This window comes from Anopheles gambiae, chromosome 3 (genome assembly GCF_943734735.2).
Source record: "Anopheles gambiae chromosome 3, idAnoGambNW_F1_1, whole genome shotgun sequence".
Lineage (NCBI taxonomy): Eukaryota > Metazoa > Arthropoda > Insecta > Diptera > Culicidae > Anopheles > Anopheles gambiae.
In genome coordinates this window covers 21,953,681-21,977,905 of record NC_064602.1, presented here as the reverse complement: position 1 = coordinate 21,977,905, position 24,225 = coordinate 21,953,681, and the positions used below count along the sequence as shown (strand labels likewise).

General features: G+C 41.7%; 2 protein-coding genes across 19 annotated transcripts in view; one reads left to right on the top strand and one right to left on the bottom strand.

Annotated features, from left to right (window-relative positions):
- LOC1279930 (dual specificity calcium/calmodulin-dependent 3',5'-cyclic nucleotide phosphodiesterase 1) overlaps window positions 1-24,225 on the bottom strand; it is a 275,103-nt gene that overhangs the window by 29,809 nt on the left and 221,069 nt on the right. For 14 of the 18 annotated variants that reach the window (XM_061654077.1, XM_061654079.1, XM_061654076.1 and 11 more), the window contains 4 exons: window positions 20,331-20,717; window positions 12,729-13,188; window positions 12,363-12,476; window positions 9,457-9,714 (listed from right to left, as the gene is read on the bottom strand). In XM_061654077.1, the coding sequence (XP_061510061.1) occupies window positions 9,457-9,714; window positions 12,363-12,476; window positions 12,729-13,188; window positions 20,331-20,717 (1,219 nt within the window). The remainder of the gene's footprint in view (window positions 1-9,456; window positions 9,715-12,362; window positions 12,477-12,728; window positions 13,189-20,330; window positions 20,718-24,225) is intronic. The other 4 variants (XM_061654083.1, XM_061654081.1, XM_061654082.1 and 1 more) reach the window with 2 other exon arrangements.
- Window positions 1-24,225, top strand: part of LOC1279928 (maltase 2) — a 53,203-nt gene that overhangs the window by 16,039 nt on the left and 12,939 nt on the right. The window lies entirely within an intron of this gene.

Genomic DNA, 24,225 nt, shown 5'->3' with positions numbered 1-24,225 from the left:
GTAAATAAAGAGAGCGAAAAAGAGAGCGAAAAAGGCCAAAACCAGACACTAGCAACGCTATTTGCTATCGGGAGAAATTAATCAACCCTTCTACCGAACGGTTTAGTTGGTGTGCCCCATTTTTTCCCCTCTCCCCCCCTAACCCTTTGCCTTCTGGCTCTTCATTTAATACCACGGTGTCGAGTGTGCAATTAGGCGACAGCTCTTAGCGCGCGCGCGCTATACTACCGCACCGTTTGCTGGCTAAGCCCTTTCGGGTATGCTTGATGCACGAACTGCCGCCGTACGGTAGGACGAGTTGGAGAAATCCAATAGGAAAAAAAACACGACACTCTGCCATGCTACGTGCCGGAGCAGCCGGGGCTAAAGCAAACGAAATAAACAAACAAACAAATATTTGCCTTTTGCTTTCGAGCTTCTGTGCAGCTTTCGTGAGAAATAGCTGAGCATAGAAATAGCTATTTCGGTCCCCTCAGGCCACCCACCACGTTTTTTACCACCGTAGTACAGAGCGAGCAATAGTTGCTGAGTGTGCAGGAGTGTAATTAGGAGTGGGTCCATATGAAATGGATCGTATGGTAGGAAATCCTTCAAATAGTGTTCCAGGAACTGTTTGTGGCGGCAATCGAATTTGTCATAATTATTTCGTTAACGTAACAGAACGTTCTGTTCATCCAACAACTGTACAAATGTTAAAGTAAGTGAAATTTAATCAATAATTGGCATTATTTCTTTTTATACGCATCATCAAACATTCAACTGTGTTTGAATTGAAATTGAATTTTAGCTCCTTTTATATTCAATTGCATTTCATTTTGAACTATCGGCTGGAGTGTGCATATTTGCATTTGCAACTCTCGACAAATCACCATAAGAGGCATTTTGCCGGTAAAATTGACTTTGCAATGGAATGCTTAACTTGCAGTTAAAAACAAAGGGACAGAGAGAATAAAACAAACCAAAAACACCTGCTTGCATAATTCGAACACGAAACTTTGTAGGAGTAGCACCGTTTGCAATCGGGATTGAATTAATTCATTTCGCCATGTCAAGCCCTTGCCCTGTTTAAATGCATTCTTCTGCAGAAAGGGAGGTTTGCAGTTTTGCTCTGTCCCTGTGGAAAGCTTGTAATGTACATTTTAGTGAGGAGGTTTGAGTGTGTTTTGGTATGTACTGCCGTTCCACTTTTTTCTCCACCGTGTACACTATCCATTTACGGCAAGTTATAAAATATCCGTGCCGGATATGATGGAAAATTATGTAAGTGCCGTGGATTTATTTCCCTTCGAGCAGTGTGGAAGATTTAAGGGAGCTCGCTTGGTGACTTTTGTTTGCTGTTTTTTTAAAGTTGCTTTCACCACCTAAAGCAAAGCTGTACATGTAGAGAAACGCTCAGGTACGGCACCTAGCTACATTGCAGCTCGTTACAAACTAGCGTGCAGCTATTTTCCGGCATCGAGTGTGAGCTTCCTTTTTTAATACAATTTTCTTCCGTGCCTTTTTGTGCGAGTGCGCCCCGACCAGGCTGCCGGTTGACAAGTCAAACAGAATGCTTGATTCCATGCCTGGGACTGGGTGCTGCCACTATTTGCACTACGGTTGGCAATACGGTGGCACCGGTACCGCTACCGGAATGTGCAGTAATTCATGCGGAAATAGCGGAAGAGAAGTGAATGCAGCTGAGGCGTTTTCTGACAGGGAGGATTGGTGTTTTTTTTTACGGAAAGGTGTAACGTAGGCGAAAGGTACTTGGCTGTTCGGATTGGTATATGGCAAAACGGATAATCGAAAGCAGTGTCACATGGGAGAATTTCACCTTCATTTTTTGTAACGAGGGAGGTTAAAGAGAGAGAGAGAGAAAGCCCAGTGTATGGGTGTATGTGATGTGACTGACGTGCTAAGAACGGGTCGAAGGGCGTGGATATAACCCGTGGTGACTGAGTTAAGGACGCTGCAGCTGTAGTTTACCGTTTATATTAGGGATTTATTTCGCTGATGGTAAAAAATATCCTTCAAGTGGAAAGTACAAACTAAAGAGTCAGTTGAAATAGCTATATATGCTGTGAGAAATAAATGTTGTTTCTGAATGTTTTTAATGGAGGCGCATGGTAGCTCATCCTTTTGCTGATGCGTTTGAGTAAAATCGTAAGGAGAGGAGCTCTCCCAAAAGCTGGGACAAGCTTTCTCCACTTGTGATTGATATAACTTTGTAAAGCTTCAACCTCATTATGTCTTGTGAACATATTATGCCGAAAGCAAAAAAGCTCATTTTTATCATGTCGCACCTCGACCTTCGCCGTTCGAGCAATAGTAAATGCTTTTATACCAACGAATGATCGATTTAAATTAGTGAATAGGAATTTTAAATTTGCTCTAACTTTAGCAGCATCTTTTTAGAAAATAATTGCATTTTTTTGCTATTGCCATATTAGACTGAAATTTCACTAACATTTCAATCGAAACGGTCGAATGATTGTCAATTGTTGAGATGTTTGCTGTGTGTTTGATAGAAGGAAAACTTCAAAACAGCCAATCAAACTGTCATTACACTTCTGCTAGATTTCACGCCTGATATTCGTTTCCATTGCTATTCACAAAGCATGATTGGGCTATTAAATTCATAGTTTTTCCCCCAAACTATTCATCAGTAAACTGAATTGCAAATCAAAAACCTATTTGTACATTACTTTTCCATTTAAAAAAAAAACCTTTCATCCATGAAGATATGGCAAGAACTTTATGCAAACTGCAATTTGTGAGAAACCAATTGCCGTTGATGCAGAAAGCAATGCACAATCGCATCTGCATCATCAACGAATCCTGCAAAAAAGAACGCTACAAATCCATCTTCCACAGCTGCTACCTTATACTGAAGTAGCTCGTATAATGGCGATGGAGTAAAAATGTATCTGATTTTGAGCTCTTTCTGTGTCATCTCCTTTCCCATTCGAACGCTTTTTACGTGGACAGTTAAACATGGATAGCTTCGTCCGGTGGTTACTCCGATGGGGCAGCTAAACCCATTTCCGGAATCTAAATTAAATCATCTTCGCCAACGGGATTTCGATAGATCCGGGATCCAATGGAATTGATGGATGCGAAACGTTTTGAAACTGGGGAGAAAGAAGTAAGTGAATCAAAGCGAAAATACTAAGAGAGATAACAGCATCATCATTCAGCATAAAAAGTAGCATTGGTATGTTTCCATAGAATGATGGAAAGTTAATGGCTGCAGGAAGCGGCCATTTGCTATTGGATTGAGTTTTTTTTTAAGCTTCTTTTAGGAAGTTTGTGTTGTGATCGGTTGGCTCATTTTCTAAGAAGTTAACTGCGATGAATTGTTTCTTAAAGAAATGGGATTACACTTATAAATTCGGTTCGGTTTGAAGTAATTCGGCATGATTCATTTGAAGAAATTTACACTTCACCCACTCCGTGAAGTCTAAATTAGGTTTAAACAAACCCAACAAACTACTACAAAAACAAAAACATAACATAAAAAAAGGAAAACAAATTCCGAACCGAATCAAATTAAAACCACCATCGGCAGTTTCATTTGATTTGCAATCCTTCCAAGTATACAAACGTTCGTTTTGTTTTTGATTGCAGATTTTGTTTAACTCGCTCTTTGCGAAGTGTTAGTGCTTTGATCATTTACGTTTGCTTTCTTCTTGTGTGCCTTCGCCCATCCAGCCGAGCAATAAACATATTATCAGAAAAAGTAATCTAAAGAGTTATGATTTATTTCGATGCCAGCAATTAAAAGTTATGGGATTGGTTCGTATAAAGCTACAATGGGTTCGGGTTATGCCTTTTGGTGAATGTAATGAGTTTGGGTCCCCCATTTTTTGCTTCACTCAAATGCAAATCATTGCTGCCTTTTTTATTGATAAGAAAAACGATAAGGGTTCGAAAACATTTTCTAGCGTGTGCCTTTTCACAAATTTACTGTGGTGCATAAACTCATTAATGTTTTAGATGAGGTGGCTTTCAACAAGGATTATGCCTCTATTTTTGGCAGCTAACAAACCTTCAGAGCAAATCAAAAATAGCAATAATATGGAGCTTTTACAATGCAATAAATGATCTGTAAAGGATCAGAGGTGAATAAATACGATCCTATTTCTAGGCCAAGCTTAAGTGAGAGTGGAGCTGGGAATGTGAAAATATTTTCATTATCCATCAAAACTTTGCCATCACTGCCAATTGCATGGTTGTATAAAGATAGGAGCAATATCAATTACTTAATTGGTAGTCGTTGGTTTCGTATTGTTCATGTTCTATAGCTGTTTTTTTATATTTTCGATAAAGACGAAAACCCGTCGTAGAAGAGTGTCTGTCCAAGTCCGGCGTGTTATTGAATTATTTCCAGAGAAATCACTTTATTTTGTAGGCGCAGGGCTGCTGTTTGTGCTGTGTTAAGCCCGTGTTTCGAGAAGTCGGTAATCTTGCCTGTGTTCCGGCCCAAAGATGAGGCTTATTTTGTTCCAAATTCAGCCGCGGGCAAAAGGACCAATTAAGAGTAATGAGAGTCTGACTGCATAGATTCCCCATTTCATCCAAAAAATAGGATATTTTTAACATCAGTGAGTGGATGTTTGGACCGTTTGGCGCTTCAAGGAGAGAAATGGAAAATGATGAAATGGCAAAACGCTTACCATGATTATGATTATTGTTGGTATGACGCAAACTGCCCACTGGCCAATTGGCTAGACACGGGGGTACACTCGTGCCGGGAATAAGTCATTCCTGCTTTATGATCACACACACACACGCACACGCACTCAAAAATTGAGCACCGCCCGTGACGTCCAAAACAACCTCGTTTGATGCGCGATTTATTTTTACGACAACAATTTGAGCCCCCCGTGCGACAAATGGATGTTATTAATGGGTAATGGGTTTATGCTTTTTTCACGTATGCTGCATTTTGTGCACCATCATGCCCGCGTGAACAGATTTAGCGTAATTTTTATACGGCTCGTTTGCGTAATGCTGTGTTTTCCTGCGTGCGTGTGCGCTTTAGTTTTCTCTGCTTGTTTGTTTATCAAAGTGTGAATAAAGGAAACGGAGCAAAGGGACCACTGTTGTAGCACAGATCCGTCGAAAACAAGCTGGATAATTGTTATGAATTGAGGCACTTAGTCGGTGAAAGCGATGATCCGCTACATTAATAGTGTGCGCCATTCGGAACAACCATAAAAAAGCGGGTCCAATAGCGAGTGAAGCTTTCTGTGCATTTTGAAGCCGTATACTGCAACTAACAATAACTAACGGCTATTGGGGCAGCTGCCAATTTGTTCCCATTTGTGTGGAAAGCGAACGTATCGAGAGAACTAACATTTGCGTTGCTGCCATACACTTTATTGGGGTATTGCTGAAGAGCTAACAGTAGCGCACGTGGGGAAACATGGTTGCAGTGGTGTTAGTGCAACGTTTGGTGGCCGAGCGCCGCAAGGTTTTGCGAAATGTTTGTTGATTATTTGATACTTTAAGCTGAGTTTTTGATACAAACTCAAAAGTTGAGGGAATTATGGTAGGTTTCAATATTTTTCTGTCAATGATTTTGCTTTGTAAAACATAAATTTTAAGCTTGGATAGGCTACAAATTAAAAAAATCAATGTAAAAACAAGAGATATTATTTTTTGAAAATTGTTTGGTTCACGCTTACCCGTTTCATTCAGTATATGAAATTAGCGATAAAAAACACTAGATTTGGACTTATGTTATTAAGGCCGTGGCCGTTACCTCTTATCACAGATTTAAAATTATTGAAAGCAAGTGAATAAATATAACATTTATAAGCACAGACAGTCATAGAATTACATAGACAGACATAGAAATCCAGGAATCATTATGGATGCAATAATTCTTCAAACGATTTCAGTAAAAATAGAGTACGAAAACAGCACCTGTCATTCCTACTCTTTTAAAGCACAGTAGAGCTCATCTCGCAACTTATCATTTAGCGATTAACAATGAATGTACGCTCGAGTAGCTTTTAATAGAGGAAGCAGTATACTCCACACCAAACCCGAAAACCCTTCCAGCCCAGCGCCCCCGGGGTCTGTGCATGTATAAAATGCATACACCTCTATTATTCTAGCCCATCCCGCAGAATGTAGGACAGTGGCTGACCATCAACACCCGCCTCCAGTCCACTGCATTAAGCTCGCCAGCGTCCGTACCACCGCTGGCATAAATTACGGCCATGGGGAAGCCACCGGAGTGTAAATATTTGCACCGAAAGTTTCCCTCTGTCCCGAAAATTGTGCCCAAGGACGTTGGAACGTTTGCGGTGTTTGCGCTTAGCCATTTTGCATGGCTTTGTTTTTGTGTGTGTGTGTGTGTGTGTGTGTGTGTGTGTGTATGAGTGAGTTCTCGTACGTGTGTGCACGTGGGTGTACTACTATTTGATTGGATTTGTGCGGAGGCTTCAACGGTTCGATAGCCTGTAAACTGGCTGGCGTGCCGATGGTTATCGCTGGTGGGCGCATTGGTTGAAATGCATTTAGAGCTAGAGCGAGAGAGAGAGAGTGCACACTACATAATGGAATGAAAATGTTGTGCATTTCGAAATGATGGTAGTGCATTCTGTGGCCGGCAAAGGGCGAAATGTCAAACATCAAGTGTAGCGGGAATTAATGGTAGGGAGGTAAACGAAAATGGACCACGTCAAGCATTTCGATTTATGTTTGTTTTCCAATCCGAAGGTCCGAGCTATAAATCGACATTGCATCAATTGGGTCTAACAAATACAGACAAAACACACACGCACATTTATACAGATAAATTGATTGATTGAAAATTTATGATGTTATTTAATGATATTAAATGTACGGAAATGCTGTCGATTTAATCGAACAGGTACAAATGGTGGTGGTACAAATTTTGATTTACAAGACAGCCTTTATCGTTGGTGATACAGGAACTAAATGTGTGTGAACAAACGAGTAAACGAATTATGTAGCGTGTAATCACCAATCAGTAGATTGATTTGGTTTTCGGGAACTTCATTCTGAAGCTGTCACAAATGATTGGATCCCAACAAGTTTCAACAACAACCAAAGCATAACATCGATAGCCGTTTTGCACTGCTGATAGCAAACCCTTGTCCTCGGGGTTGGGTTCTTTTTCAGTAGCAAATCGTTCGTAGCTCAGTTCACAAACGGTTTGCAACGCAACGCTACACGAAGGTCAGGAACGGAAGTTAAAACAGACCTGGCCAACGGTTCGACGTAACCTTTCGTCGATGCGTTTGGGGCGCTCAAGCCACGCGCGTACCCGATCGGATGATATTTGTGCCGATGGAAGGGACTAAAGAGAATGGGAAAAAGGGGAAGAAAAGTTGTTTTTGTGAAGCAAACGAAAATGTTCGAGAAACAGGCGGGCGGGAGTGCATAACTCGAGGCTTTCGAGGCGCTCGATAGCTTTCTTCCATCACGTTTCCCTGCAAAAACAAATTAAATACCACCAGTGTGTGCGTGTGTGTGTGTGTTGCGTCGGAGTACCGGCCACTGGCAACCGCTGTTAAATGTATGTTGTATTGTTCGCTTTCGCAACCTTTCTTCCGAGGCTTTGAGGCTTTCACTGAGGGTTTCATCCCGACCGAAATAAAACCAATCACACTTCATTAAGAAGTTAAATTTAATTCACTTCACTCTGTTTCGGGTGTTTTCGTGTGGAGGGATTTCGCTCTCGCCTCCGGTGATGGGATTCGATATTTGCTTTCGATTACGAAGAAGTGAAGTGAGTTTTGAATTTCGACCGCCCGCAGGATTGAAAGGAGAGTTGTGGGTTTTCCAACCCAATTTCATGATGGAAATGTGTCGCTGTATGATTGTCTTTAAACGGGCCCAACGTGTATGAACCTTTTTCTTGTGGGTAACCCGATTCAAGAGCCATGTTTGTGTTTTATGTAATTGATTGAATACAAGATGTTGTGGAAAGATCATTCCGCAGGCTTGTCAGTTAAGCATGATGAAGATTTATTCAGCGTTCTGATTGATGGCAGCAGATGTAGACACTCACACATCTTAATACTTCATTGGCTTGAGCATGCTGTGACCTTTTTAACCTTTTATGGCGGTTTGTCTATAATCTAGTTGAAATCAGTGACAAAAAGCTTGGCCTATTTTAAGGTTTTATAGAAGTAAGTTTCAAGAAAAGGGGCAGACTTTAATTTTAACTAATTTTGAGATTTTTAAAGTACTACCTAGCCGTCTGTTGTAGGACACCCATCGGACTAAAAAGTAATTAAAATTAATAAAAAACATATCACAAAATGTTACACAGCTTAGACCCCATTTATCGGCCCTTTAGAATTTAAATAATAATAATGTAAAATCCACCTCCCACTGGGAAGGGAATAAAAGGAAAAGGTTGCGTTTTGTGTCGGTAAAACTTTTCCCCAGCCCCAATTCTCACCTCAGCTATCCATTCTTTACAAAACCTCAAAGGACCCAAGTTTCAAGAGCGAAAAGGTCTTTCATTCATTTCCCGCAAAGCTTTATCGGAGCTCTATCGTCTGGAGGTTGATCCCATCTAGTAGGCGAAGCTACCACTCTTTGCGCATAGCAACCGAAAGTTGTAACAAATCTTTTCCCCAGCTGCAAGGATCAACAAAAGATGTTGACACAGCGAAGATATCGTAAATGAGTGGATGAGCAAAAAAAAAAAAAAAAAGAGGGAGAATCAAAGTCCTTGGTGGCCTCTTTATTGCCTTGGATACGAAAAAGATAAAAAAGGTAGCAAATGAGACAGTATGCAGGTAGCTCAAGGTATGCTTCCGGGGGCACGGAAGAAGTCACAGGATGATGACATTTCCAGATTAATTAAAACTTTTACAACTGGTAGTGTCTCGGAGGGATTTTTTTCTTTCCTCTATTTTGATTTAAGGATTAATCTCTTCGTTGGGATTGGTTATAAAAATGGAAATGTTGTAAGACGGATGGACCGCAGTATTTGTATCGCGGTGTGCGCATCATAAAGGCAACACCGGAAGTAGTCGGAACTATTTCACGGAACTGAACATAAACGGATGATAAAACGATGCATAAAGTTTCAGTCATGAGCAAGGTGGTTGTCGTACCGTCAGGTCTTTTAACGATCTAGGGGAAACTAGGGAGTACAGGTAAAGGGAAGGTTTGTCATTCCTTTTTTAAGGTTCATAAAGCGTCATCTAGATGGCGCTGGTCGTACTGAAGTCCGTTATTACTAGCAATGGGTAATCTTTTAGTAGTCTTCAGGGTGCAGTGAATGATTCAAGAAAATGTGATAGGAAATGGCCGTAAAAATAGTGTTAATTGAAAACAAAAACAGGGTTAGTCAGATAAAAAACAAAATATAAAGGAGAGTCACTACATAACGCAAGAACAAAAGATTAAGGACTTAACAACAGAAATAGGGTTAAGAGAGGAGATAAACTTGTTCGTATTCGTATTGCCGTTTCGTACATGGACCGAGCCCACACTGGAGCCCGTAAGCGTCGCCTCTGTATGACCCCCTTGCTGGCCGGCGGTCCCGTCGGACCACCGTGCGTCGGTGGCGCGGACGTTGTCGCCCCCCGGTGCGGCTCCTTGCTGCTTGCGTTGCCGTGCGCTGCCGCGGAGCCACTACAACCAGTGCCTCCTGCACTACCGCCACCAGTAGCACCACCACCACCACCACCGCTGCCACCTCCTCCTCCTCCTCCTCCGGCACCACCATCTTGACTGTCGTGTGTGTACAAGGGGTCACATCGGAGCGATGGTTACAAGAGGTCACAATTTTAATGTTCACATTTTTTACATAACAAAAAGAAACCCATTCACCATTGGGAGGCATCGTTTTCGGAGTGAGTTTTCAGCAGCGATGGTTTGTGTTAGTGTGTTACCCGCAACCGAAATTGTGTTTCATTTTCGATTCGAATAGTTGGCGGACGGGTAAAGAGTGGATTTTTAGACGGGTTTGAGATTGTTTGTTTGGATAGAAAATAGTTCAATTTTGATTAGCAACGTGTTTATACCATATCGGTGCGCCGTTGTGTGAGTGTTCTGGATGGAAAAAAGGATGTATTGTGATCAACGGTAACGTATTTTAATCTCATACGAGTTCCTTTTGTTTGTTGATTTTGTTTTGTTTTGTATTACCGGAAGGGTATTAAAGATGATGAAAATATTTCACTCCCAAGTGCTGGATTATTAGCTTATGTTGGGATTTTTCTTCTTAATCGATGTAAATTGTAAAAGGAAATATAATCTAGCAGCTAGACAGGCAATCGTTCCAAAATAGCGTTACAAATTCTTGTAAAGAAAGATGCTTCAGGTTTCTGTACATTGGTTTGTAGTTTCCGTTGCTGAACCTAAAGGTTAATATTTACCGAATTATTCTGTAAAACAATAAGCTTAATTTTTCAATCCATATCGAATCAATACTTTCGAAAGCTCTTAAAATAAATAAATTAAAAATCTTTTCACATCCCTTTACTGACTTTATTATCTCTTTTACTTACGTACGATTTCCCACTGATTTATTATCGTATCGAAACGTTTTTCTTCTGAAACTAAACCTTTTCAGCATGCATATGAGCTGAAACATAAAATCGCACATACATTACACTGCAATTTGCACGTTAAAAAGCTAAACGAAGCAGCAGAAAAAGACATGCTGCGCAAGTGATCTGACTGCTGACCTCTTTATTCCTCTCTGCTCGAATGGAGCTCGCATGTGCTCCTCACCAAGTGCTGGAGCAGAAGAAGCGAATGAAACAATAACAGTTAGAGAGAATGATTTTTAAATGAAAATAAATGCTTTCCCATTTCGTAACCGTTGACGACAAATCGGACCAACGAGCGAACACCGACAGTGTCCTGTCTGTCAACTTTGCAAGTATTTGCCTCCCAAACCATCACCCGACCTCGACTAGGGTACGAAATCCGCTGGGAGGGAACAAGCTTTGCGATAAGGTAAAATTACATTACATTACAGCATCCACCGAACAAGCATCGACCAAACGACGGGTAGGTGGATGTTAAAATTGTTTCAACAGAAATTGGATTGTTCTCTTTGTTGCGCGTCCGTCTGACCGGAGGCAGGGGATCGGAGAAATTGCATGCTGCGAACCAATGATTCTTCCTCTCTGGTCTCCAGAAAACCAGACCGTTTCCCCTCCACCATCCGTGCGTGTGCGTGTGCCATGCAAGGACAAACGCAATCGCAAATGGATTCACCCTCCACCTTGGCCGTCGCTTGGCCGTATGTTCCTGTGTGTCGTTCGGGTTGGGGGTATTTTTATCGACGTTCGTCGCCTACTGCCTGCGGCTCCCGGACCTCACGGAATCATAGGGATTGATGGTGATATTTACTTATCAAATTGAAGTGGATTCTACCAATCCTAATGCACTGCTATTTCTGGTTTGTCTTGGTGAACGTGTCTGTCTATGTGTGTGTGTGTGCATGTCAGTGGTAAAGCCTCGGCTAAGGGAATTAGCCGTGCTGTGTCATTAATTTTACGAAAGCTTTAGCTGACGATGCTGTATTGTGTGCGAACATAGTACTGTGTGTGTGTGCTCTTTTTTATCCTTAGAATATCCTGCCAGCTGTAATGCACGATAGATAAAGCCTCCCGGATTGTGTCTGGTGTTTGTCTGCCTGGGAAGATGATAAAATCTAGCCAAGGGGACGCGAAAATTGGATTTTGCAAAACGCGCACCATTAACAAAATTCATGTGGCGCGTAAATTTGATTACCAGGCACGCACTCCGAGCTGCAAGGAAGCGGCGGGAAGGCGAGAATAGTTCAAACAAACATCTGGTCTGATTTTGAGCTACAAGGTTGTTAAGCTAATATATACATAAACGCCAAGCACTGAAGTAAGTGACATGATTTGCTTCCCCGAGCGGTGGTGGTCCTGCTGTTAAGTTGCATAATCTGTTCCACAAACAATTGCTTTTTGCGTTTGAGTTAGCGTTGTCATTTGCAAATTCATTGTACATTGAACCGTGGAAAACATCGTTGGTGGGGGAACTTGTTTCTGCTCGCTTTTGGAACGATTGCCGTACGTTTTAGCATGATTGGGTGAGGAGTATATGTTAGGTTGATTCAACGGTAGACTGTAAACCAAAGTTCAACTAACTTGAGCTGGTCTAGTTTGATCATTTAAATGGAAATTACATGTTAGGGATAAATATCTCCTGAAAAAAAAAAATGGAAACTCGCTCTATTGCGAAAGGGTAGACAAAATACATCCTTTTGGGTATTGTTTTTTTTAAATCTTTTGCAACTATTTGGTGGCGCTTCATACAATAACCATTCGACCGTGGCGTGTGACACGTGATGGCTGTAGAGTTTGGTAGTCGGCGGATGATGGTCTTATACTTACTTTGTCTCGTCGATAAAAACGGCTTCAAGTACGCGCGCGGCGTAATGAAGGTTTTTCTGCAGCAGCTCGGCGGAAATTTCGCCGCGCTGCAGCTGCCGCAGCAGACATCGTAGTCTGGAAGAGAGCGCAAGGAGGAAAATTGAATGTTACTAATAGCGATTAGATACGCTACCGTATTGCAGATATGTGCAAAAAATGATTGTTCTGGTGCAGTATTTGTTTCTATCATGTTTGGGCCAACAGAAAAACGTTTGAGTTATTTTTTTTTCGAATGACGAGAATCGAGAACAAATACAACGAACAAATAAGGCCATATTGTGCCAAGCACTCACAGTTCAAAATGTATCGCAAAACGATTCGACCTACCTGACTGCGGCTTTATCACATGCATCTGGTGTATCGACAGCCGGCAGGTTGTCCGTTGCTAGGTCCACATTGTCCAGCTCATCCCCGGTCGTCGATTCGGTACGGTTCGCGACGACACTCACGGTCCCGGACGTCGGTTGCATGCTCTCGAGCTCCCGACTTAGCTGACTGTTGACGAAGGCGAGCTCCGACTCGGACAGGGGCGGATGGTGCTGACCGTACTCGGCCTCCGAACTGGCACCGGCACCGCCACCTTCGCCACCTTCGCCTCCCCCTCCTCCGCCTCCGCCTCCTCCTCCTCCTCTTCCACCACCACTACCTTCAGTGTAGGAATCGTTACCGTATGGTGGCTGCTGCTGGTACTCTGATTCGTCTAGCGCTTCCTGATACTGGAGCTGCTGCTGGATGTTTGTGTTTTTTCTACTATTGGTTCGCCGTACGATTGTAAGACTTCCTTGCTCTGGAAGTAGAAGAGAAGAGAGGAAAAAGACAGTGGCCATTAGTTGGGAGGGTTCGATGTGTTTGAAGAAAATGGACATAATTGATAATAAATGATGTGTCATTGAGTTTTAAACAGCACACGGCACAGAAGACATTCTTACAAATGAAATATATTTTAAAGGGATGTATTTTTATCGAGTTATATTTCTTTTTAGAGTTTTTTTGTCTATTTTTTTCAGCAATGACTTTGCAGAAAACTATCCTAAATCACTAAACAGATGGAGGCGCCTGGTGCTTAACTACTGCAAACGAAAACATCCTTAGAGGTTCAAACAACCAGGCGCCTCCATTACTAAAGCAAAGATTTAGCGATTTCAGTGAAGCCTAGTTAAGAGGCAGATTTCTATGAAAGAAAAAGGAAAAACATGAACAACAATATGAAAGGAGACCTGTGAAAACGTATAATTTCGATAGTAATATGGATGAAAGATATTTTGATAGTTTGAATATTGTTCAGTTGATGAACGAATTGATTTCATATGAATTGCTCGACAGAATTCATATGAATTGCTTATTAATGTAATGTAATTGAACAAATATTACTGTAGGTTGTTTTTGTTTTGAACGAGTTCTCAAAAAAGAAACAACAAATAAATCAGGTATCAGTAGTCAGTGGTCTTCGTCATGTGATCCGCGGACCACTTGAGATCCAATGGCGAGAACTAACGTTGTCCGTCAAAGAATTTATTTTCCAAAACAAAAACTTGTTAAAATACTTATTGCACAATTGTTTCCCCATAATTAAGATTATATTTTCAACTGGCATGCCTAGAATAAGAATTAACAATGTGAGATCAAGAAGCTTTGGAAAAAAGTCTACTAAAAATATATCCTAAGTAAATATGGGTTGCATACAATATGTACGCAAAACTAAGTGATCTTTGAAAGGTTGGAGAGGACTGATGTAGATGATGATACTAAGAATAATAATAGAGCAAAGAATAATATTGGATTGAATGGAAATGAATGATTATTTTTTTATAGTGAGCTTAAAGATCTTTTGCAACACTTCCACAAACTCCATTGTCATTTGACAATGGTCATCTTAGAAACCTGTTTCTAGGAATAAAATGAATGAACCTTCACTCTTTTCAACCAACACTTCACTTGCAATAGGTGACCCCCCTCTCGGACCCTCCCTTCGCATTACATCATTCTACCGTTTGTGTCCTACTCCTGGTGCTAAATGTCGTGCGCTTCATTGAGCTTGGTGGTTCGGTTGATGATGCCGGCAAACTTTTATAATGTCGCACGGCCATCATTACCAGCGGCACTGTGGTAGTGATGGAGACGCCCGGGTCCCGAGTTTGAAACGATTGCCGGTCAGTTGGTCTGCCGATGAAGGTTAACGATCAATTACGCAAAAAGTCAACTGTCTTCCAAACCATTCCATTCGATGCGGCGCCTGGTGTGCCCATTTTCTGGCTGTGAATGTTTCCTTGCGACCTTGGTCTGGTTTGATCCCTTCCCTTGGCTTGCTGGTGGCGTCATAGTTGTTTGGAAGAGGAGTAGAAGAAGGGGGAGTTTTGCCAGATACACACTAATTAATTGTTGATTAGGCAGAGCAACCTCCCATTGCTTTGACAGTGCTGAATGGAGGTATAATTATGAGTTTGAGTGTTGCTTCTGTGTCAGATTACGGAGCGCGTGTGGAACATGATTGGATGGACCTCACGGGGAACCATATTATTTGGCAACCAAAAAGCTTACCAAATAATAGTAAATCGATAGTGATGGATATCTATTTTGGGGTTTTTTATTCAACATTAGATATTTTCAAACCCTGAAATATTTCATGAAACTTTTACAGTAAACAAAGTAAAGTACAAAACACTGTTTATAATGTTATTCAAAACTGTATTTGAAACCTGTTCAATAAAATAATGCAAAATGCAACAAACTACACTGCTGGTCAGTTTCAGTTTTGAGTCCATCATAAACCCGGAATCGGAAATTACAGTCAACCGATGCAACCACCGAGGAAAGGAGTATTATTTTTGCATTCAAACACTTCTCCAATGTACAGCGATCGGTTTCAATGTGCCAAGGAACGCCGAGAGCAGGAAGGGATGGCTGAAACCCGGGACCGGTAACCACGGATTTCAATTTGCAAACTCTGCCTGGTGGTTTCGTATACGCATGTTTTGATCCGAATGCATTTCCATCGCAAAAACCACACGTTCGCTTTCGGGTTCGGGGAAGGGCAGCACAAAGCCAAACCAACCAACCTTCCCACTGTTGTTGACGATGCTGTGTGACCATAAAGCCCAGGATCGTCCGGAATTGTAAGTTAATCCGACGTGTGCCGGTACATTATGTGCTTTGGGTTTGGGGTTTGAGTTTGCATGCCGCTCATAGTAATACCGCTACTGTTCGTGGGAGCTCATATTTCCGCTGCGATGACCATGGATGGTGGTTTTGATGCGAGGTTTGTGCTGTACTATGTTAAATACTTTATTTGTTGTAAATTTTATGAAAACATTTTTCTGTTGAGCTTGTTGTTAGTTTGAGTTTTACAATAGAAATTGCATGAAATGGAAAACCACCACACTACCAGGACCGTACACGAAACGACGAGACCAATTTCAATTAGCCCTCCTATCGTTGAGCTTTTGATTATGATTCTGAAAAACAACACCGGCGTAAATGAAGTTACAGGTACGGTTCGTTAGCGCTGGTTGGTATATTTGGTTAGTGTATGTGGTTTGCATGTATTTGCCATATTGAAGAAATGGGTAAACCTGTGTAATACCGCGCCCGTACGAAGCATTACCGGTTGTAGTATCTTTTGTCAGTTAAATACTATTTCGTTGTTTATTCATTGTTCATTATTTCGTTATCAATATGAACAGAATTGTGCAAACTTTGGATGGTTTTTGAGTGTATTTAATCTGCAAAAATATCAATGGATTTGGTGTAGAACATAGGAATGTTAACTTAACGCATGATTTTGTTAGTTTGTATTTTTAAGTTGTATAAATTGTAGAACTGTTTAAGACATTTTAGCTATTTTAGATCGTAGTATGAATATTTTGTATTGCTTTTAGCATAATAAATCTAAAATCTAAAGTTTAAAAGGTGGCAAATTGCATTACTTGGCTGAGGTAGGCCCTGTTTGTTGTGGTTGCTCTTGCAGGTGATATCACTAGATAACATCAAACAGATCATTCCATGATGCAGTCCCATATTGCTGCAGCAGGAAATTTAATCAAACGAATACGTTGAAAAATATGCACTCTCCACTGTGTATTGTCCTTTCATCGTGTCATATGGTCGGTCTGTTCTTAACCTTTCTGTGAGCTTTACCTTTTGATTGCCTCGATCAGACACACTCATAACCGGCCAAGAGCTTAAGCTTCTTCTGGCGCCAGAACCCCTGAAGCAAAATTCTCAATAATCCCTATACCCCGACGGTCAGAACCCTTACTGGGAAGCTGTACCATCCTGCTGCATGAGAAATGCCGCTTTGTGGTGCTCCGGGCTGGAAACATTTTCCCTTGATTACATCCTCTTTCATTAGTGCACGCGTGAATACCTTCCGGCCGGCCCGGAAGCTTAGTAGCTGGCCACAATTCGGTAAGAAAGCTAGCCGAGCCCGAGATTAGCATTGTGTTGGTCGTCTGATTTTGACTTTTGGCACGCTACACGTACGTACGGACACAAGCAAACCGCTGCTCCTGAACCCAAGGATGGCTCCGGGGGAGGTGAGATCGACTGCACTGCAGCCTGCGGCGCGTGTGGTTCGTTGTTTGTGGTAAGGTTTAGGTCCAACGTATTGTGCATCTGCTTGAAGGTGAAATGCATTAGATACAACCTTCCCTCGACCCCTTTTTGCATATCGATCCACCCCGATTAGCAGTTGCGTGCGGGCTAGCCTGATATGGAAGATCCGGCAACCTATCTGGAGCACTCGAGCACGAGCTCGACAACAACAAGGTTCAACCAACGCAACGCACGCCGGGCTGGAAGAGGTGAAAGAGTGTACTTAATTGAAATGAATATCACTTTACAGGCAGGCTTGTGTCTGGTGTAACCGGGTGGCAAGACAATGCTGGAGAAGCTTTTTCCTGCCTGTCTGCAGCTTGGGCAAACAGTTACGGCGGCAGTGTGAGTGGTAGCTTTTCATTAGCTGGCACCGTACGTGCATAAGCTGCACAAGCGTCGGAGCGCTTCCGTGGTGGGCGAAGTGAAATGGGTTTAATTGAGTGGTGTTGATTTTGCACAGCTGCACTCGTACTTGCATTGTGACGCACTAGGATGCGTGCAAGAATGGGTAATGTTTGGAATAATTTTGTAAGATACACACAAAAGGAGCAGGAGAAAGCGTTGGGTGTATGGTTAATCATTTATAACGTTTGACATGTTGATTGCTCAAATGAGAAAGTATGTTTAAATTAACAAATAGTGTATCATTAGACTATCTGGGGGCTGAGTCAACTAGCTTCCAGGTATCAAAAATTGAATAGCAATTGCAAAAATGATTATTTCTATGACATAAAACATGTAGTATTATCATGTCATGCTATCATCCGTCATTGAATTACATTTGAAATGCTATTTTGATCTCTCAAGGTCTGCCATTGAAACACAGCACTGAGAGTGATTTGTTTATGCATAGCATGATGTCCATTCTGGTATTTGTGGGGTTCGCTCCTGTCAAAACCCAGATGACTGATTAGATTGACTATGACCAACGTCACTTTCTAGGTAAAGGTGGATGTGAAAATCTCAGGACCTTTTGCTACCACCAAAGGTCTGCGCCAAGGGGGCGAACTTGCCTGTATCCAGTTCAACTTGGGGCTAGAGAGGGCCGTTTGAGACTTGAGCGTGGAGACTTCGGGAACCATATTCTATAAGTCAACCAAGGTCCTGGCATACGCTGATGATATAGTCATCATTGGTCTGCGGCTCTCCTATATAGCATGAGTCTTCTAAGAGAGCGAGCTGGTGGCAGATAATACCGGATTGCAGATAAACGAGGCAAAGACCGAATTGATGGTGGTATCATGAGCGACCCTACCAATAAACAATCAAAACAAACGTAGGTGTGATGTACAGATAGATGAACGCACTTTTGAATTTGTCCCAGAATTCACCTATCTCGGATCCAAGGTCAGCAATAATAACAGCATGGAAGCTGGCTGCTAATCAGTCATTCTACAGCCTGAAAAAACAGTTCACCTCGAAGAACCTGTCGCGGCGGACGAAGCTTAAACTATAAACCACCTATATAGTACAGGTACTCGCATACGCCTCTGAGACATGAACACTGTCGAAATCTGACCCTTTTAACCGCGTTCGAGAGGTAGATGCTCAGAAGGATTCTTGGCCCCGTATGCGTGGAAGGACATTGGAGGAGCCGTTCTAACGACGAGCTCTCCACGAGCTGTACGGCGACCTCATTATCGTGCATCGTATTAAGCTCACCAGGCTCCGGTGGGCTGGCCATGTTGTACGCATGGAAACGGACGACTCAGCCCGTCCCGTTTTAGGCCGTCCACAAGGACAGAGGAGACGTGGTAGGCCCAAATTACAGTGGCAAGATGGCTTCGGAGGCGTCCGCCATTAAGGACAGGATAACGGCTTCGCAGACGAAGGCGAAGGCGGACACTCCTGAGGCATGCCAAAGCGATTGTAGCGCCTTATAAGTAAGTAAGTTACTTTAGAGCAAACACCTTTAAAACCATCGTCGTGAGATTGAAAATAGGAAACATTACAGTACGATTTTAAGGATATGTTTTATTCAGGTTCTTTTGCATGAAACGTTTTTCTGTTTCACTCACAGCTTATTAAAGTGTCGTGGAGGGAGTTGTGGTTTAATAGTTATATTAATTTGTTTTTAATTCTAACCGTCGCAACAAAGGTTCTGTCCTTCCTTTTTGAAAGAAATATACTGAAACCTAATAGTTTGACCCAAATTTCAAAATTCAAAATGCTTTTTAAATAGCGATTAAAAGCAAAGTTTTTGTTTGCTGTTTTGTACAAAATGTAGTCAAACACTTGGCATATTTACTAGCAAATTTAAATAAAAATTATATAGTAGTTTAGACGGAGCTTGATAATAGATTAATTATACATGTATTATTTTTTATATTCTATTTTGATTATTATTGTCAGCGTTTTAAAGTAACCATACAGGTCGTTGAAATATTCAGGAAAGCAATTATTTATGAGATACTATAGGTCAGTTCGTCCAGAATACGTTGAAAAAGCCGTTTAGTTTCGTTTAGTAGCCTTTTAGCAGTTTAGTAGTAGCTACAGCTCATACTTTATTCTCAACCTATAACAATAGAGCACCTATTTCCTCCGACTTGATGGTGATCAAATTGTAGCCCTAATCTCACCAGCACTATTTCTAATAATCTTGCATAATACTAAAAGACGGTACATTTGAGAGTGCTTCCAAGACTGGAAGGCGATCATCTGCATGAGATGATTTTTTTTCCTTATTATTAAGCGCAACAACCATAGTAAGGGGTTAGGCTTTCTATTGATTACCCAGACTTATTGGTTACCCACAACACGATAGTCAGTGCTACTTATAATGAGCACGAAACCCAAACATATTGGAAAGCCATGCAAGTGGACCACTATGTCGGCCCTGACTATTCAGGTACACAAATAGGCTGGCCTAGTGATCTGTTGGATGGATGTCAGTTTATAGAGTTTGAACAGCGTAGATCGCTATGCAAAGGAGAAGACGATTAGCGTGATGTAATGGGAACACACGTTTAGAGGAAAGAAGCCCTTGAAGCTCCATAGTGTTTTTAGGTGATAAACCTAAACGTCAAAATAGTTCAATATAGTCAAATGAATGTTAAGTTAATGTAAAAATAAAGTTTAGCTTAAGCATAAGGTTACAATCTTCAACGATGTCATACGCCCCTACTTAAGCTTTGGTTTGCGTACCAAAGTTCTTAAAAGGTATATTGCCTTTTTTTGGTTATAGATTCTAAATACATGTTAGTAAATACAGAACAAATCACTACTTACTTAACCTTAGCAAACGAGAACAGCGTTATACAAGACAGAACAACACACGTACACAAGCATTCAATAATAATAAAAATAAAAACAAACACCACTACGTATACTACTCACTTGCTATCTGTCCGTTGCGCGAATGGCAATCCGCTCGCACCGGCTGATGACAATGGTGATGATGGTGGTGGTGGTGAAAGTGATGATGGCACGGATAACAGCTGCCAGCGGATTGTTGTTGTTGTTGCTGCTGCTGACTCGTTGATGATTGCTGTTGCGCGTGGGACAGTGCTGTACCACTACTGCTGCCCCCGGCTAGCGGTGTGATTGTGGGTACGGTAGGACCGGCCGATGCGATCGGTCCGGTGGATCCGCACGATCCGTAGCTGGTTGTTGGACCGCCTGGGCAGGTGGCCGGATCGCAGCAGGACAACTGTTCGCGCCCCTGGCCAGCACCGGCGAGCGTTATATCATCTTTGGTAAACTTGTTCTCCGGTGAGCTGGCGACTGTTGCGACGTACGTATTGCGTGCACGGAGTTGTGGAGCAGATTGAGCAATCGTACGAACACGAGAAAACGAGACACGAGAGTGAAAAAGAGAGAGAAAAGGAAGAAAACGAGAAAAATAGAAAAATATACATACGATATAAGATGCAGAACTTAAGGGCGGGTGCAGACTTGGGTGGGTTTTGGATGCATATTGGTGCGGTATATTGAGTATGTGATTTAAAAAAAAAAGTTATAAAGAATAAAAACTAGTTGGAATTGTGAGTGAATTTCTGAGATAGTATGTGCAATTGAATGTTATTTATGACTTGTAAGGTTTGGATATGTTTAGTGAATATAATTGTATAAAGTTGAGTGGTTCTGTATTCTGTGAAGATGTTCATTTTAATAAAATATTGCTTCAACTGGAAATTGTTGCACCCGAAAATTTTCAAACTGTGTTACATATTCAATGATACATTGAATATACTTCTGTAGTTATCGTTTTCTATTGACTTGTCTTACCTTTTTTCTGTTTATCGCCCGTGTTTTTTTGTATTACACTCGCATGCTTGAATGTTTAAGTTGCAACTTTTTAAACGATTAATAATATTTGTTCTCGAGCTACTAGTTAAGAGGCAATATTTGATAGCAGTAATAAAGTATAATATCTGTCTCTATAGTATAGTTTACGAACGAGCGAATATAAAGTTGATCAATAATTACGCATTACGTTTTGATAATTATGTTCTAGTTATTAATATGCTACCAACAAGCAGAGAATTAAAGTAAGCATCGGTATCACAGCTAGCGCATGTTGAAACTATTTGAAGCAATATTTTTAACACTAGAGAGCTACTACGCAACAATCGCTGTAAAGTATGGTGGTTTAATTATTAAATGTGCTACCAACAAAACTAAAGCCGACCAGGCGTCTCCATTGCTGTCCACGTGTAAGATAATTGTTGTGCAAGGCTTATAAACTGTATATTTCGATCACGAAATCAGGTCATGTGAAATAAATCGTATATAGTTGTTTGGTCAAAATCGTCTCGTTAATGAAAATTGAATGCTCGGCATGCATCCACTACGACACGTTGCCAACTGCCCCAGGACAGACCGCGTTTGATTGTGACAAATCGCGATCGGTGTTTTGCCTCATTTGCGATGCAAATGGCACGAAATGGAGCGTCCATTTCATTACAGTGGCAGCCGTAACTGTGCGTTGTTGTGCGCTTTGCGGTTGTTTGCGCGTACCTTGAACGCAGCCCGTTGCATCGTGCGGGCTATTATGGAGCGTGCTTCAACGCGCCCCATTTCATGTAGCGGTCGCAGAATCATGTGTCTAATTATTTGATGGCTCCATTATGCAATTACGCTCGATTATGTGTGAAAAGTATGTCCGACAGCTGTCAGGGATGGGAAACCCATCATGTTTGTTTGTGACGGCGCAGGAATTAGTGGCGTGAATGTGTTGTTTAAAGGTAAATTGAACAAAATGAGCATTTTTTTTGGAACAACCATGTAATACGCTTGAATTAATTACTGCAGGTGCAGGTTAAAGTGTCAATGACAAAGTGGTTCCCTAATGAGGTTAGTGCAAAAGTAGCGACATTCATTCCAATTTTATTATGTCATTAAAGTACAAATAAATTGGTGCCAGCTCCATGCTTTAGCGCTCAATTAAAACCAACTGAATAAGTATGTTCTCTGATGTTTATCACTCGAAATGAAGCAAACCAGCAGGCGCTCATAAACATTTATGAACCCATTCGCACACCGGGCCAGCTGGTTTCGAAATAGGATAACTATAACTTCTGAAAACGACATCCTTATAAATCATGTACCTAGTGATGGCACAGCGTTCAACGCCACCGCGTTGCACGATATCGTCCAGTATGTCGCAGCATCTTTGTGCCACTGGTGGTGTCTCGCTTGTTTTTTTTTGTTTGAGTTCCGTTTGGAAAAATAAAGTCATATTTTTATGACAAGCGCACGGGCAGGCGACCGCTCCGTGGGGCTCCATGCGGCTATCAGGAAGGAATGACACAGTTGCAAAAGTCAGCTTCGGTGCGAGGTGCAAATGACACAGTGCTCAAACGGGGCAAGGTTGATTATAGAGAGAGAACGTCTTGCATCACGGGACATTAAATTGTTCCTCTCGAAACGTGAAACAATTCTTCCTTCTGGCTGCTGGAGGAGTGGGTGAGATTGTTTCAATGGGATGGGGTTGTGCACAATGTCATTATTATGAAATGTTACTCTATCCACCCATACATGGCACACGATGGCACACACGTGCTTCGGTGAGTGTCTTTGTGCGAGAGGTTTCGATAGTTGGGAAGCTTTTTGCGTTCCCGTCCGAGCGAAAACTAGCCATTCGAGAACAAAATGAGAGATCGTTTGTTTGAGGATTATAGTACAAAGTGGCACGAGAGACAGAGCGAGAAACAGAGAACGAGAGCGAGAGTGAGGATCTGTTTGTTTTGGGGAAGTGTTGAAGGCAGTAGGAAAGCATAACAAGTCGCACACGGTGGAATAATAGATAGCCGGAGTCTCCTCGTCCCATTAGGCAATGGGTGCTTTTAATTGATTGGAACATGAGAGTTGTGTCCGGTTGGATATGATTTGTTACATCCCACCGATCGGAGCATTGTGATAGTGCAGTGGATCCAATTATTGGATGTAGAAGCAGGATGTTCGCCAGCAAGAGACTGAAGCCGAACGGCAAAGGGTAAGATAGTAAATGTGAAGACTAATGACGGTTTGCCGGTAAAAGGATTACAGTTCATCAAGTTGCATTAATTATTTCCTGTATCAATCGAATGGCTTGGGGCTTGCTAGAGATTGTCAAAGGTTTTATTGTGCATTGAGAATCTTTTTCTCTTGGAAAGTTGAGGATCATAAATATTAAATAAGATATAACATAAGCGTCTTGAAGTTTTAATATTAAATTTATTTTATTGATATTTATCCATTTTTGTACGATAACACAATTTACAGCGCATTCTTTATTATCATTATCTGTGTGACCTTTCCCTCGCAGAGCAATGACAAATTAATATTTTTAACGACAGAATCATTAAGCAAACGCAAACAAATGGCAAACGCGCTGTCGTGTCGATTAATATTACATGAGTGATTAAAATCATGCCGTTGAGTACGCATTCTCACGGCTCGTTGCACTCCCAGGAGGGAGGAGCTCGAGCGGAGGCACTGATTTGAACAAATAAACCATTCCCCTGCCCCAGGAAAGCGGGCCGATTTTTGGCCCTTTGGAAAGGTGCTGATAATACGTTTCACCTATCCGCTGCTGATTCAGCTGGCACAGCGTAAACAAGCGCAAGGCTTGAGACTTTTTCCGTGTCCTTTTTTCCGTGCTCTCACGGTGCGTACGCGAAGCGGTATAATTTATCACAACCTTTTCCGTCGGCGGTTGCAATGGTTGGAAAATTTTGGTTCTGTTTCGGGCATGGATAAAGCTGGTCGCCTCGCTCAGGTGGGCACGCTCTTCAACTTCAACACACAC